General features: G+C 39.0%; 1 protein-coding gene across 3 annotated transcripts in view; it reads left to right on the forward strand.

The window, feature by feature from the left end:
• Positions 1-15,987, forward strand: part of Dgkh (diacylglycerol kinase eta) — a 149,707-nt gene extending 133,720 nt beyond the window's left edge. The window contains exons 26-30 of one of the 3 annotated variants that reach the window (XM_090342081.1): positions 2,161-2,253; positions 6,528-6,647; positions 7,207-7,315; positions 9,456-9,586; positions 15,838-15,987. In XM_090342081.1, coding sequence (XP_090198207.1) covers positions 2,161-2,253; positions 6,528-6,647; positions 7,207-7,315; positions 9,456-9,586; positions 15,838-15,927 — 543 coding nt within the window. In that variant the 3' untranslated portion in view covers positions 15,928-15,987. The remainder of the gene's footprint in view (positions 1-2,160; positions 2,254-6,527; positions 6,648-7,206; positions 7,316-9,455; positions 9,587-15,837) is intronic. The other 2 variants (XM_090342083.1, XM_090342082.1) reach the window with 2 other exon arrangements.
• Positions 15,988-16,586: the final 599 nt, after the last annotated feature.

Consider the following 16,586-nt stretch of genomic DNA (forward strand, 5'->3'; position numbering starts at 1 on the left):
GGAAATGGGAATATTTGTAGATTTTTCTCCTTGGCCAGGCTCTGAACCTAAATCCTCATATTTTACCTTCCAGAGTAGTTATTATTAAAGGCATGAACAATTGGCATCCTGCTACATACTTTGATTCCCTCAAAGGTCAACTACTGATGTTGACAGATAGCATAAAAAATGAATTAGGACATGGTATGTTATATGGCTTATATATAATGGAAAATATGCAAGAATCATAAGAGGCCATTTTCCCCCTCTACGACCCTCTTTTCTTCCCTCTTTCTCTCCCTCCATCCCTCTCTCTCTCCTTTTCTCCTTTCTCCCTCCCCTTTCCTCTCCTTCCCTTTCCTTTTCTTTCCTTCTTTCTTTCACTGGTATTGGGGGCTTGAATTCTGGGCCTGGGCATTGTCTTAGGTTTTTTGTTTAAGGCTGGTTCTCTACCACTTGACAGAATTCCACTTCCAGCTTTGCTTTGCTTTACTTTATTTATTTTGGGGGGGTCATGGGCCTTGAGCTCAGTCTGGGTGCTGTCCCTGAGCTCTTCAGCTCAAGGTTACCACCCTACATCTTGAGCCCCTCTTCCCATTTTCTAGACGTTAATTGGAGATCAGAATTGCAGGTCCTTTTGTGCCCAGGCTGGCCTTGAACCTTGATCCTCAGATCTCAGCCTCCTGAGTGATTACAAGTGTGAGCCACTGGTCCAGCCACTTCCAGCTTTTCAATGGTTAATTGGGGGAAAGAGACTTATGGACTTTCCCATGTGGGCTGGCTGTGAACTACAATCCTTATATCTCAGCCTCCTATGTAGCTAGGATTACAGGAGTGAGCCACTGGTGCCCAACAAAAGGCCACTTTTGACTGAGACGCATAGTTTACTACAAGCTGCTCAGTGAGGTGGAGATGACTAGTATCCTATGATGTTTCCTTTGAATGCTCAGTCCTTGTGCTCACTGATGTGGCAATAGCCTGTGTTCTACAGTGATTACAGCGGGCATGCGCACCCCAGTTAACTATATGAAGTTAGGATTTAATGCATCTCTGTTTACACTCCTTCCAGCTGCAAATGGCACCATGGAAGGTTTGTCTGTGTACAGTGTGTACATTTTGATAGATTTTAACTTTCTATGACAGGTGGGTACATATTTTGTAATAGTAATTTAGTAATTGCATAGTAATTGCAGTTGCCTGTTATCTACATAATGACTATAATTATTTTATGTACTTGTAATACATCTTTTTTTTTTTTTGGTCAATCATGGGGCTTGAACTCTGGGTCTGGGCTCTGTCCCTGAGCTCTTCAGCTCAAGGCTACTGCCCTACCCCTTGTGCCACAATGCCGCTTCTGATTTTCTAGTGGTTAATTAGAAATAAGTGTCTCATGGTCTTTAGTACTCAGGCTGTGTAGCTATGATTACAGGTGTGAGCCACCATGCCTGGTGTGATACACCTTTTTTAAAATTCTCTTTTCTAACTTAAAAAGTTCTTTTCTAATTGTTGTAAATCCAAAAATAAACGTCCATTTAAAAGTAGTTGTCAAGTGATTGCGATGCGTGTTGTTCAAGGCTTATCTCTGTATGACTCTTCAAAGCATAATTTTCTTTGATTTTGTGTGTGTATGTGTATGTGTGTGTGTATGTGTGTATGTGTGTATGTATGTATCTGTTCCAGTACTAGAGCTTAAACTCAGGGCCTGCAATTCTTTAACTCTTTTGAGCCACAGCTACACTTCTGGTTTGGGGGTAATTAATTGGAAATAAGAGCATCACAGAATTTGCTGCCTGATTTGGTTTCGAATTGCAATCCTCAGATCCTGAGTAGCTAGGATTATAGGTGTGAGCCTCTGGCATATTGCTGATTTAGCTTCTTGGGAAATTATATTTGTTGGTACTAGCACATGTATTTATAAATATCATGATCCTCATGATATTTACCATAATTAGTACATTTTCCTGGTTCTGTGATATTTTAGTTAGAAGAAGAAATCATATTAGTTAACATGTTGACTATGAAGTTTTACAATTAACATTGAATTTTGGCAGGCTTTTAAGAATTGTAATGTGAGTTTAAACCATGAGGATACAATTCAAAGTACTTACTGATGATGAAATCTCAGTTTGATGTAGAACTTTTCTGTTTGTTTTTGTATTTTGTGTTTTTCTTCTCTTCTAGAGTCTTACGAGAGAATCGGCCACTGAAATAGCCATCAATGTGAAGGCGTTATATAATGAGACAGAATCTTTGCTAGTTGGCAGGGTTCCATTGGTAAGGAAAAGAAATGATTGGTAATGGTAAGACTGATGAAATTGACTTTCATTAGGGAACAAAATGGACCAGATCCTAAGGCAAACACAGCCTAGTGGCATCTATCTTTGGACTTCCCTTTTTTGTGTGCTATATTGCCTTGCAGAAAATGTGTGGTTAAACCTGAGAGTTAATATTTCAGGCTAGCAGGAGTAGAGATTTCCCTTCAGAGATGCCATCGTGTTTATATCCCATCCTCTGCTCCTTGATCAGCTTTGACAGACTTTGTTTTACAAAATGGGGCAGATATTCTTCGGTACTCAGACAAAAGTAAAGGAGATCATGGGTTTTGTTTCTGAATTAACATTTGAAATACGATTGTTACAGTCCTGAAGATTTGGTTATGAGAGGACACTTTCGCAAAAATGGCATTTTAAGAATTAAATTTCCTGACCATCCCTAGTTTAACTCTGTTTGTTCCTGGAAATCAGGTTTAAGTGAGTCTGATTCTAACCATGGCCACAGACCTGAGCATTAATACTGGCCCAGCGTCAGCCTTTCTTTAAAAAGACCTCGGCTTTTGTTTTGTTTTTCCCAAATGTTCCAGCCTGTTAGATGTTATTGCCACCTAGAGTTTGATTGTGGCATATTTACATATGTTGTCTCTGTGTGGAAAGCTGGAGACATTAGCTTTCTTTCTATTGACAGTCTCTGGCTAGGGCAAATGTACACCTAAAGAAAGTTATAAAAAAAATGAAAATTGTAGTGCTTGTTGGACTAGATGTCTGAATTGCTGGTGCCATGAGGCCCAGCTGGTTCGTGAGTGTGCTGGAATTTCTGCTGGTGGGTGATAGATGTGGTCCAGCCAAAGGCTGCCCTGGGAGTCCCTTTGCTCTGAGCTGGTACTCCCTTCTATGCCCACAGGAAATCGAATGGGCTTCCTTGGTACAAGAGGTGGTTGCCTTCACTGTGACCATCCAGGCACAGACTGCGATAGAGACTTCTTCATGCTGATGTTGGCAGTGCTCTTGTTAACCAGACTCTTCTGCTTTTTTTTTTTAATTGTTAGAATAATGTATAGAGGGGTTACAGTTATATTCGTCAGATAGTAGGTGCATTACTTCTCACATATTGATACCCCTTCTCCTGTTTTTGTCCCCGTTTCCCTCCCCCTACTCCCAATCATCTTGTTTCCCCCCTTCCCTTCCCTATTTCAAATAAACAAATGAACATATATACAATATACCAGGTATCAAAGTCAGAGTAACAACATGAGATTAACCATAAGGACAAAAAAAGAGAAAAGAAGTAACAGTACATTAAGAACAACAATCACACAAGATAAACCTTTTGTTTTCATATCCTAGAGTTCAATTAGTCTCATCCTATACAAACTTTATGTACATAGGTTTTGAGCTCTGCTATGAGAGTCTTAGATGTGTACTAATTATTACAAATGAGAGAAACCATTGAGCCTATCTACTGCTTATATACTGCGTATAAGAAATAGGTGAGCCAAAAGTTACCTTCAGTTTTAATTCAGAGGATATATATTTTCTTGTGCTTCTTGAAATACATTTTAAGATTATATTTGACAATAACTAGAAACATGGGGTCTAGTTCAAACAAAACTTAATCCTTATACCAAAAGTATGCTCTTTGTCTTTTATTAATATTTATCTATTGTGTTGTTTAAAATGGAAAGATTCTCTCTTCTCTAATTTTAACTTATTATTTTCAAATGTTTGGCTTGAAATATATTCCAGTAAAATTTTATGAAAAGCTTTGACAATAGCAATATCATAATAAAGAGATTACAATGATCGACATATATGAGAGATAAAGTTCAGTGCTTATTATTCTTTTAGAATGACTATATAAAGCCATCTTATCAATTTCATAAGACATATTCATAGACTAAAAGGAAAATGGTAAACATTAGTAGAATGGAGAATCCATTTTTTATTAACTTGGATAATAAGGAAAATAACCAGTTTTTTAAAAGAATGTTCTTAACAAATAGTAGAATCATTTATTATAGTCTCTCAGACCTTCCAATTGTAAAATTCAATGGACATCTATGTAGGTACTCTACAGTTTTAAAGTAATTCATAAAAATACTGATTAATTAGAAGAGATCTCAAAAATAAATATAGTGACATCATGCTGTTCCTGAAGAGCTGATTAAGGCTTCTGAAATCAGTTAGTCATCCTTTGCTTGCACAGTTAGATAGAAACAAACCCAGGAGTAGAATCCAGTCTACATCCTCCCAATTAATGTGCATAACAGTGTTAATTTGTTCATTTATTAAATGTGTAAGTGCATTTTTTTTTTGTAGGTCATGGGGCTTGAACTCAGCCTGGGCGCTGTCCCTGAGCTCTTTAGCTCCAAGCTACCGCCTGCCCTACCCTTAGGCCAGGGCATTGTCCCTGAGCTCTTCAGCTCAAGGCTACCGCCCTACCCTTGAGCCAAGCTCCCCTTCCTGTTTTCTAGAGGTTAATTGGAGATAAGAGTCTCAGGTCCTTTTGTGCCCAGGCTGGCTCTGAACTGTGATGTGATCCAGATCCTCAGATCCCGGCCTCCTGAGTAGCTAGGATTACAGGCATGAGCCACAGTACCTGGTAAATGCATTTTCGTAGATAATAAGTGAGCAGTTACATTTTCTTTAACATCCAGAAGCTATGTTATAGATTGTCAACTATTTAGAGTTTTGCTTTCCCCTGGCTTTTATAGTAACTTTTTACTATAAATTTTTCTGAGATTCAGTTTTTGTACTTCGCATCCAAATTTTCTCCAGTACTAGTCAAGGCTTTACACTTGTTTAGCTTTACCACTTGAGTGCTTTGTTTTTTCACTGGTTATTTTGGTGAGGGAATCTCATGGGCTTTTCTGCCTAGCCTGGCTTCAGACCATGATCTAAGTAGCTAGGATCATAGGCATGAGCCACCAGTGTGCCCTATTTATTTTCATTTTCTAGGACATTTTTATGTAGTTCTTTTTATATAATGTTTTTGACCAACTTGAAATGTATGTCATCACTTATATAAATCAGAATGATTTTTAGCACAAATACACATAGAATAATGAGATAGCTTATTCTTGTAAACATGGGAATGAAGGATTAAGAGAGGAGAGAGACAGACAGAAAGACAGAAAGAAAGAGAGATGAGGGCTGAGAGTTTGGCCTAGTGGTTAACGTGCTTGCCTAGCATGCATGAAGACCTGGGTTCAATTCCTCGGTACCACATATAGAAAAAAAAAGCCGGAAGTGGTGCTGAGGCTCAAGTGGTAGAGCTCTATCCTTGAGAAAGTCCAAGGATAGTGCTCAGGCCCTGAGCTCAAGCCCAGGACTGGCAAAAAAAAAAAAAACAAAAACAAAACAAAAAAAAAAAAAAGAAAGAGAGATGAAAAGAAGGATATTACATAGAAGAAAGACCAAAAATAATACATCCTCTTTGAAATTATTAAATCACTATATTTAAACTAGTTTGTTAGGAAGTGGAATGTACCATCATAACATAGTCTATTTAACATAGTCACTGAATATTGTCTTGGTTTGCCTTTTATTTTTGATTATATATTAATTGTACAAAGGGCTATATTACGGCATTCCAATGCATATATAATATACTTTGATCACATTCAAACCTTGTGTTACTTTCTCCCCTTCTCCCTCCACCTTTTTTTATTTTTACAATTTTTTTTTTTGCCAGTCCTGGGGCTTGAACTCAGGGCCTGAGCACTGTCCTTGGGATTTCTCAAGGCTAGAGCTCTACCACTTGAGCCACAACACCACTTCTGGCTTTTTCTATGTATGTGGTATTGAGGAATCGAACCTGGGTCTTCGTGCATGCTAGACAAGCACTCTACCACTAGGCCAAACTCCCAGTCCCTATTTTTACAATTTTTAAAATTACATTTTTATCTTTAAGTAGTGTAGGAGAACTGCCATTCAAGAAGTCAGTTCATAAGAATAATACATTTTGATCAATATCAGCCCTTTCACCATTCTTCCCCATCCCCTTTCTTAAGTTTTCTTAGACTTACAGGATGTACATTATGACTTTATTCTCCACCTCTTCCCTTTTTTATTTATCTACTTCACTCTTTGACCCCTCCTTCTACACCTTTCAAGTGCCTATTTAGTTCATTTATTCATTTAGTTGGATTTGTGAGTTTTTCAGAGGAATTATTCCATTTGAATTTTCCCATGCAAATACTTCAACATCCTGTACTTTCATCATACTCACTCCCATCACCCTCTTTGTTTTTCTTTTCCCTTGCTGGTGAGTAGCAGTTGGAGTCTCCACACGAAGAGCGGGTATCCAGTGCCTTACACTCTGTGGAGGTGGAATTGCAGAAATTAACAGAGATCCCCTGGCTTTATTATATCTTACACCCCAACGAGGATGAGGTAAGAAAACTCTGTTTCTTCATGCAAGATATCTAGGAGCAAGTGACTTTTGAACTGAACAATATCTACAAATGTACTGATCTTAAGGGAGAAGAGGTATTTTGTGAACACAGGCATAAAATGAGGATGAGGATCTTTTCCTTAATGCCTTATATCATGAACAGGTTTTTTTGTTTTGTTTTGTTTTGTATTTTTGTGACAATCCTGGGACTTGGAATTCAGAACCTAAGCTTTTTTTGTTCAAGGAAAATGTTGTGCCACTTTAGCCACAGCTCTGCTTCTGGTTTTTTGTTTGTTTGCTTAGATAGTTAATTGGAGATAAGAGACTCTTGGACTTTGCTATTCAGGTTGACTTTGAACTACAATCCTCAGATCTCAGCCTCCTGAGTAGCTGGAGTTACATGTGCGAGACATCAGTACCAAGTATCATGAATGTTTTTGAAGAAATGATTCTACGTTCAGTATTTACAATCTACTGCTATGTTATCTCTATTAGCAGGTTGTGACCTTTTCTCCATATTCTAAAACAGTTCTTCTTTGTTTTGTTTGATATGCACAGGAGCCTCCCATGGACTGCACTAAAAGAAACAACAGAAGCACAGTATTCCGTATCGTGCCAAAGTTTAAAAAGGAAAAAGTTCAGAAGCAGAAGACATGCTCACAGCCTGGTAGGTGATCCGCTCAATGGGGAAAGTATAACTGATTAAAGTGGTGATGAAATATAAGTGATAGAACATTGCTCTGGAGTGAGCTAGTGAGCATTGTCCAACATGAAGAATGTATTAAATGTCATTGAATTGTACACACTTTAAAATAGCTAAAATAGTGAGTTTTACCATACCAAAAATGATAACAAGTGTCAGTAAGAATCTGTAGTTATAAAGTCCAGTAAAAAGAAAAAAACCCAAGATGCTGTAATTTGCTTCTCTTTTGTTGTGTGGATGTCAGTGTGTCTTTTCAGGTGGGTCCTTATCTTTTTCCACAGTAGCAGCTCAGGACATGAGTGTGTAACTTTTTTCTGTTCTTCAGAGTTCAAAACTGAGATAACTTTGAAGGGAACCTAGAAACTTTCCTTTACTTTAAGTTACTAAACGTGTTTTCTGTCTAAAGTCATGTGTTCTCTTTCTTCTGTTTTACGGACAACCATTTCAGCCTTTGATAACAAGAGTCTGCTGTGGCACCTGCATTCTCAAGCCAAGACTAAACCTTCTCTGAGCTGCTGTGTGTCTAGTTCCTCTTCCACCTCTCTCAGAGACGAAGTGTACTCCTGTAGGAATGCCAAAGCACCTTCAAGTTCAGTGTATGATCACTGCATTTTATAAATTATTTTATAGATTCTTGTTATGAGTTAGCGGTCACGAATTTTCTAAAAGTAGCACAAAACATTTGGGTATTCATATGGAGTACCTGTTGAAGTGCATTTAAAAACCAACCATAACTGGGCATCAGTGGAGTGGCTCATGCCTATAACCTTAGCTACTCTGAAGGCTGGGATCTGAGGACTAGGGTTAGAAACCAATCCAGAGGGAAAAGTCCATGAGACTTATTGCCAGTCAGTTAACAACCAAAAAGCTGAAAGTGAAGATGTGGCTCAATTGTTAGACCATCAGCTTTGAGCAGAAAAACTAAAGATCAGCTCACCAGCTCTAATATTAAGCCTTAGTAAAATATCAAAAATTAATGTAGGCTTTATTAAGCTAAGTAGTCGCTGAAGTGTATGAGGATGGTTGCACATATGAACAGTAGCATAATACTGACAGTTTTTAAGTGAATTCAGGGGCTGAGAATGTGACTTCATGGTAGAATGCTTGCCTAGCATGCATGAAGCCCTAGGTTTGATTCCTCAGTTCCACATAAACAGAAAAAGCAGAAAGTGGTACTACGACCCAAGGGGCAGAGTGCTAACCTTGAGCAAAAGAAACTCAGGGACAGTGCCTAGGCCCTGAGTTCAAGCCTCAGGACTGACTGTCAAAAAAAAAAAAAAAGAGAGAGGGGGGGAAGGAAAGGAGAGAGGGGAAAGAAATTAAGTAGGTTTCACAGCATATTTATTGCTATAATCATCCGCGGTAGTAGACTCAATGAAGAAAACACTTAGTCAGGTACCAGTGGCTCACACCTATAATCCTAGCTACTCAGAAGACAGATCTAAAAAGAAGAAGAAGAAGAAGAAGAAGACTGAGATCTGAGGGTAGCAATTCGAAGCCAGCCTTGACAAGAAAGTCCATGAGACTCTTATCTTCAATAAACTACTCATAAAAGGCTGGAAGTAGCTCTGTGGCTCAAGTGGTAGAACACTAGCCTTGAGCAAAAGAAGCACAGGGACAGTACCTAGACCTAGAGTTCGAGCCCTAGGTCTGAGAAAACAGAAAACATTTGAAGTCAGCAAGATACCCATGAAGAAATTGTGAAAGTATGTACCTTATATCAGTTTTAAATGTGAATTTGCATTTGTAACTCATTTCTGACTGTATTTTCATCTATGGTTCTAAGGAAATCATCTGAGTACCATAGATCCTAATGCTACAAGAAAATTTTTATGATAGTTTGGGTAGTTTTAAGGAGGAAATTGGACAAAAGCTAAAAGGCACGAGCCACAGTGGTAAATCTTTTTGTTTAGTCAGCTCCTTGTGTCCATCGATAGTCCATAAGCTGCATGAGAAAAATGGAGCTATAGTTTGTTGAAGCACCTTTGACCTTTCCCTTGCTAGCACTGCTGCTGCTCTGTTTTGCTGCTTCTTGGGCCAACCTTTGCTTTGTAATGCCTTGAGCATGTAGAAATTAAGGGGGTTTTGCTCTTAACTTTGGTAGTTCAGAAATGGGGCACAGAGGAAGTTGCTGCTTGGCTGGATCTGCTCAATTTGGGAGAGTACAAAGAAATCTTCATCCGTCATGACATCAGAGGGGCTGAACTTTTGCATCTGGAAAGGCGAGACCTGAAGGTATTTTCTTTGTGCTACTCTTCTGCTCTGGAAAATTTTTCTTATAAAAACAGAATGCTTTCTCCTGTGCTGCTTCTGTTCTGTGCTTTCAGCTTGGCTTGTGGTATACAAATGTGCAGTCACATCTGACCATTCACTATCTGCTGTCTGAGTTCCCTGTGTGCTTTCTAAAATAAAAGAATATCAGCAATACTTTCCTGTCAGAATCAGACAATTACAGCTGGAGCACAGCATGCACTCACTAATTTTTTTCTCTGCATCCATCAATATGGCTGTTCCTTTGTAAATATTTCCAACTGCTTCGTGTTTCTATCAGCTCATTGTATGTGTCAGCATGGAAGTGACTGTTGCTGGAGACTAAACAAATCTAACATAAGGTTAACACCGAATAATTCATGAAAAATACCAATAACTAACCGTTTGTGTTATGCCGAACTAGATAAAAGAATACAGCAATGACTACTTAAGAGTCCCGTGATTCATTATCCTATGACCACATCTTAAATTAGCCCTTTCAGAAGCTGAACAGATAACTAGACAAATACATTTCAATTTTTTTCCATGATGCAGCATTCATAGCCTATTAATCTCCAAAAGAAGTGTAGTGTTCCCTTAGGCTGGAAGCCACTTAAGAGTCTCCTTGCCATTTGTAACAGAGAAGGAATATTATTAATGAAGAATCTGTGGAACTTATTTTTTGTCTGAATACTCGGTGATAGAAACAACCAAATAAGCAGTTCTGTCTCAGGGATAGGAGTAGGATTGTATCACCCTATGTTTTTGTATCACACACTGCCTGCTTAAAAACTACAGTAAGGAGGGCCGGGAGTTTGGCCTAGTGGTAGAGTGCTTGCCTCTAGTATGCACGAAGACCCAGGTTCAATTCCTTGGTACCACATACATAGAAAAAAGCTGGAAGTGGTGCTGTGGCTCAAGTGCTAAAGCTCTAGCCTTGAGAAAAGTCCAAGGACAGTATTCAAGCCCCACAACTGGCAAAAAAAAAAAAAAAAAGAAAACCCAAAACTACAGTAAGAGCTGGATATTGGTGGCTACTAGCTACTCAGGAGACTGAGATCTGAGGATCACAATTTGAAGCCAGCCCAGGACAGAAAAGTCCTGGAAACTCTTACCTTAATTAGGCATCCTCCCACCCCCACCCCCTGCCTTCAGAAGAAATGTTAGAAGTATGAATCCATGGCTCAAGTGGTAGATTGCTAGCATTGAGGAGAAAAGCTTAGAGACAGCACCCAGACCCTGAGTTCAAGCACAAGATCAGCACAGAAAAAAAAATAAGTAAATACATAAAAAAAATAGAAATTAACCCTACAGTAATGTTGTTGTAATGATCCTTTTCCTGTAGCCCAAGTTTGAGAATGCATGGAATTTTGTGCTTTCATCAGAGTCACTTAGCAGAGAACTTTGCACAGATACTGGGTAGTGCAAAGTACACATATTCACTGAGAAGTCATACAGTGTTTTAGCACACTAAGAGCTGAAAAATTAGCAAGGTTCAGTGGGTGGCTTATGCCTGTATTCTTAGCTACTCAGGAGGCTGAGATGTGAGGATCAAGGTTCAAAGCCAACTGGGCACAAAAGGACCTGAGACTCTTAACTCCAATGAAGCACTAGAAAACGGGAAGTGGGGCTTGGCTCGAGGGTAGGTGGCAGCCTTGAGCTGAACAGCTCAGGGACAGCACCCAGGACCAGAGGTAGGACGGTAGCCTTGAGCTCAGGGATAGCACCCAGGCTCCAGGCCCAGTTCAAACTCCATGACCCACCAAAAGAAAAAAAAAAGTGAAGAATTATCTAAATAAATTTCCATAATAAGAATACCCTGATTGAGAGTCCTTATACTGGAACAGAGTGATAAAAACAGTGTTAAAAGTTCATACTGCAGGGACCAGGTACGTATAGCTTAATGGCAGAATACTCATCTAGCATGCACCAAGTTTTGGGTTTCATTCCTGGGTACCACATACACAAAATAAGCTGGGAGTGGTGCTGTGGCTCAAGTGGTAGAGCATTAGCTTTGAGAAAGCCCAAGAACAGTGCCCAGACCTTGAGTTCAAGCCCCAGAACTGGCAAAAAAAAAAAAAAATAGTTCATACTGCAAAGGTTGATTTAAAAACTTGAAAAGAAGCTTTCAGCTGCTTGGCAATCAGTAGCAATGATTGAGTAGTTATTGATGAGGCTATTATGTCAGTTTCTCTCAGGTGGTATCTTTAATGGAGAGACTTTCATCTCATTGGCCATGAATAAACACACATTCAAAGAAACACCTCTGTGTGTATGAACATACATATTACATATACTTGTGACTGTATGTTATACAAATATATACAAGCACACACATGCACATATACACAGTGAATGATGCTCAGTTAAAGTGATGGTACATGTTTAGAAAAAGGAGTAGAAAGAAGAAAGTTGTAATAAGCTTTTGCTAGCTTCTCATGATTTTTTGTTGTTGTTTATTTTTTAAATACAAATTATATTCCCTACTTTGAAACTTTCCTTTAGTAAGTTTTGACATTGTGTTAGCCCTTTTGGTTGTAAAACAGAGTGTGGTGGGATGGGAAAATGATATTTTTATAGGAACAGGCTTCCAAACTACAAATCATGTCACTGGAGAATGGTCTCTTCCTGTTATCTGGTGTTGAAATATGAAAAGCAGCAGAATCTCCAGAATAACCTCTAAGTTGGGGAAGAATTACCCACTTGGCTTATCTCATCCACACTCATTGTCTCACTTGCTACCTGAGAGCACATCTATGGCTCACAAGTTCTCTCTAGACTTTCCTAACCTTAAGGTGTGTCACCCACTTTCTAAAGATACTTGAACATAACACAGTCTTAATATTTCCAAAACCAAACTTGAATCTCCTATCCCACTCCAGCTCTGCCCCTTCTCTAGTGCTTTGTATTGGTTCTCCAGGTGCTGTAGGCAGAACAAGAAGAATCCTATTTAGGACCTTCCTCTTTCTTACCATCACCCTCTCCCTATCAAGACTCTATCCAAATCTTGTGGACTTAAGTTTCTTTTCATTGCCTTCCTATAATCCTCCAGAGTGGAGTTACATGTTGGTATGCTTTGGTAAAATTAGGCTTATTCAAGCCGAGTTCAAGCTTATTCAAGCTGGGCACTGGTGGCTCACTAGCTACTTAGGAGGCTGAGATCTAAGCATCATGGCTTGAAGCCAGTCCAGGCAACAAAGTCCATGTGAGGCTCTTAACTCTAATTAACCACCCCAAAACTGGAAGTAGTATTGTGGCTCAAGGGGTAGAGCACTAGCCTTGAGCACAGAGAGGCTAAGGGATAGCACCCAGGCTCTGAGTTCAAGCCCCAGGACCAGAAAAAAAAAATAGGCTTAAATCATCCAAAGAAAGTAAAAGCTAATAGTAATATGACAAAAAAAATTACATAACTATATTCTAAACATATGTGCTGAATGATATAATAAGCATCACAAAAACTTTATCAAAGGACCTGGTACACACCAGTAAATACTAGCTATGTAGGAGAAAAAGGTAGGAAAATCAAATTCTGTGGCTCACCCCAGACAAAGATATGAAATCTCACCTAAAAAATAAAAGCATAAAAGTCCTGGGGGAGAGGGAATCAAGTAGTAAACCCCTAGTTTAGCAACCATAAAACTTTGAGTTCCCTATCTACTCTGGAGGCTGAGATCTGAGGATCATGGTTCAAAGCCAGCCCGGGCACAAAAGGACCTGAGACTCTTATCTCCAATTAACCCCTAGAAAATGGGAAGTGGGGCTTGGCTCAAGGGTGGGTGGTAGCCTTGAACTGAAGAGCTCAGGAGCAATGCCTAGGCCTAGGGGTACAGCAGGACAGCACCCAGGCTGAGTTCAAGACCCATAGCCCACCAAAAACCAAAACAAAAAAACCCCACAAAAACCTTGAGTTCAAAACCTAGTACCATAAAAAGAAGCCAACACAGGAAACATCATAGCCTGACCCATAGAAGAAGTAGAAATACTAACTTTGACTCAGGGCACTGGTGGCTCACACCTGTAATCCTTAACTACTCAGGAGGGTGGGATCTGAGGATCACAGTTCAAAGCCGGCCCAGGCACGGAAATCTGTGAGACTCTTATGTCCAATTAACCACTTGAAAATTGGAAGTGGTGGGGCAATAGCCTTGAGCTGAGTTGCTCAGGGACAGCGCACAGGCCCAGAGTTCAAGCCCCACGACCAATAACAAAAACAGAAAACGCTAACTTTATTATTAAGAAGATAATGTAACATCAGGTTACATTATGCACAACATTGATGTCATTATTCCAAAATAGTAATTCTGAGTAGAGACTACCTACCCTAAAGAAGTTTATCTTCTGGAGAATACAGTGGGTATGTGGCCTAAAATGAAATATTTGGTATTTCATTGTTTTATGAATCCATACCTATGTTATTCCAAAGAATACCTAACTATTCCACTGAGCAGTACGTACCTGTGACATGAACTCCTTTCTTCCACTAGGAGTCGGCCTTGCTTTTAAATTTGGTATGTATCGTTACCCGCGAAATGAGTAGTTGGTTCAGAACTGCTTTTGTTTTTGCTAATTTTTTCTGTGTTGGTTAAATGTGAAATGAGGGCTGGGAGGTTGGCCTATTGGTTGAGTGCTTGCCTAGTATGTACGAAGACCTAGGTTCAGTTCCCTGGTACCACATACACAGAAAAAGCCAGAAATGGTGCTGCAGTTCAAGTAGTAGAACACTAGCCTTGAGAAAGTGCAAGTCCAGTGCTCAGGCCCTGAGTTCAAGCCCCAGGACTGGCAAAACCAAAACCAAAAAACAAAAAATAAACGTGAAATTAGGATAGTAGTAGCGTTGGGGGTGGGGAATGTTTTCTGGAAGGACTGAGAATGGTTGAGCATATTGCTATTACAGAACTGAAAGAGCTCACGAAACCTGAGAGATAACATACCGTGCAGGTAGATGTGAACCAGATTAAAAATAAATTAAGTCATAAGAGTATGTGGGATTTTCATCTTTTCTGGCAAACAGTGGTGTAGTATCTTACAATTTTGCTTCTAAGTTTGTTATGTAGGTCTTTTTTTCTTTTTCTTTTTTTTTTTTGCTACACATTTTCAACTCTTCACCATTTGAAGTAGTTTGATCTCCCACACTTGCAAGCTGATTATAGTCATTAAATGTAAAGAAGCTGCAGTTTAGAGGCTGTAAGCCTCTCGCAGTTTTTTAGGTAGTGGTGATTTTAGCTGTCTTCATTCATTCATTTATTCATCCATTCTTGCAACAAGTATTTGCCTTTACTGCTCAGGCTGCACTCATCATCTACACCTGAAAGACAAATGTTGGATTCCTGACTCTTTCAGAAAGACAGATGTTCAAGCAATGAATAAGTGTGAGGCAAAATAAGTGTAAAGAATATTTGAATTGGATAGGGTACCCAATTCAAAGGCTCTTGCCTACCCTTAACATGTTTTGGTAGTGAGGCACTGGTTTCTTCATTGTTCATTTCCCATATAAGTTTACCCTATATTCCCATAAGCTGAGACTAAAAGACCAAGCCTTGTTGTTTAAAACCTGGGCCTGATAGAGTTAGAAATAAAGATGATTGGATAGAGATACTTTATGCATGTGTATATTATGCATACACAAGAATATACAGTTGCCTTGGATTTCCTAAGATGCTCTGTTGTTCTCCCCCATTTGCCTCAGAGATCCCAAGTGATCCTGTCTTTAAACAGAGAAAGAAAGTTGACTATGGGTGGCTCACAGCAGTAGTCCTAGCTACTGTGGTTGCTGAGATCTAAGGATCACACTTCAAAGTCACCTGAGCAAAAAAGTCCCAGGGACTCTTTATCTCCAATTAACTACCAGAAAGCTGGAAGTGGAGGTGTGACTCAAATGTTATGGCTCAGAGGCAATCTCCAGACCCAGAGAGAAAAAGAGGAGAGAAACTATGTTACTTGTTATGTTACTTTGATTCTTGAACAATGAAATTATCACAGTTGTGTAGGATATAATTTTTTGTAAGTTGATAAATTTTTAACATCCAGTTATTTTTGTTTTATTAATTTGTTTTTCCTGGTTGTCACTTCCTTAAACCATTGACTTAAAAACTAAAATAAATGAACTGAAGACTATGTTCCTTGCTGGTTAAATATTTAATCTTAAGTTTTCCTTGTTAATAAACTTGTTTGTTTCTTTTTTCCTCCTTCCTTTTCTGTCTTTGTTTTTTTCCCCCTTTCTTTCTTTATCTTTTCAGGACCTGGGGATACCGAAAGTGGGTCATATGAAGCGAATTCTTCAGGGAATTAAAGAGCTTGGAAGGAGCACTCCCCAGTCTGAGGTGTAATCATATCGGTGCTATTCCTTGGAAGAGAAGTGATTGCTACTCAATACAAAGTTCTTGGAAGCCTTTGGCTGTTCTTGTAGTTTTCTATGTTGATAAGTAAGCACCACGGAAACACCTCTTTGGCTTGATGTTTTGCTGTGGGTGAAAATTTCGATTTGAAGTATTAGAAAACATTTTTGTGCCAAAAAATTTTCTACAAAGCCATTTTCTTATAGCGCAAATCTGACGTGTTCAAATATGTTCACAATAGTTGTTTGGTTTTTGAAAGTAGGAAGAATATGAGATTACTTAAGTTGACTAAAAGGGGAATTGCTAATTGTTTGCTTTCCTTAGATCACATGTTAGAAGATTCTTATTGTACAGCTGTGTGGCAGTATGTGGCAAAACCTTTTTGGGTTCCATTAGAGGAAACATTGGCTTCTGTCTTAAAATCACTAGGTGGGAGATGAAGATAGAAGTTAAGCTTTGCTTTGACTGTTAAATTGGTATCACCCAAAGGATCACTTCAGGTGATCCAAGCAAGCATTCACTGGTCAAAGAATATGATTAAACCAACCCATCAAATACTATGAATAATGCAAACCTTCATGCACGGTATTTCTGCCTGAATTACCTTATTTTTTTCTTGCATGTCATATCTAATATTATAACACTTTAAT

This window comes from Megascapheus bottae, chromosome 11 (assembly GCF_031878675.1).
Source record: "Megascapheus bottae isolate mThoBot1 chromosome 11, mThoBot2.hap1, whole genome shotgun sequence".
Classification (NCBI taxonomy): Eukaryota; Metazoa; Chordata; class Mammalia; order Rodentia; family Geomyidae; genus Megascapheus; species Megascapheus bottae.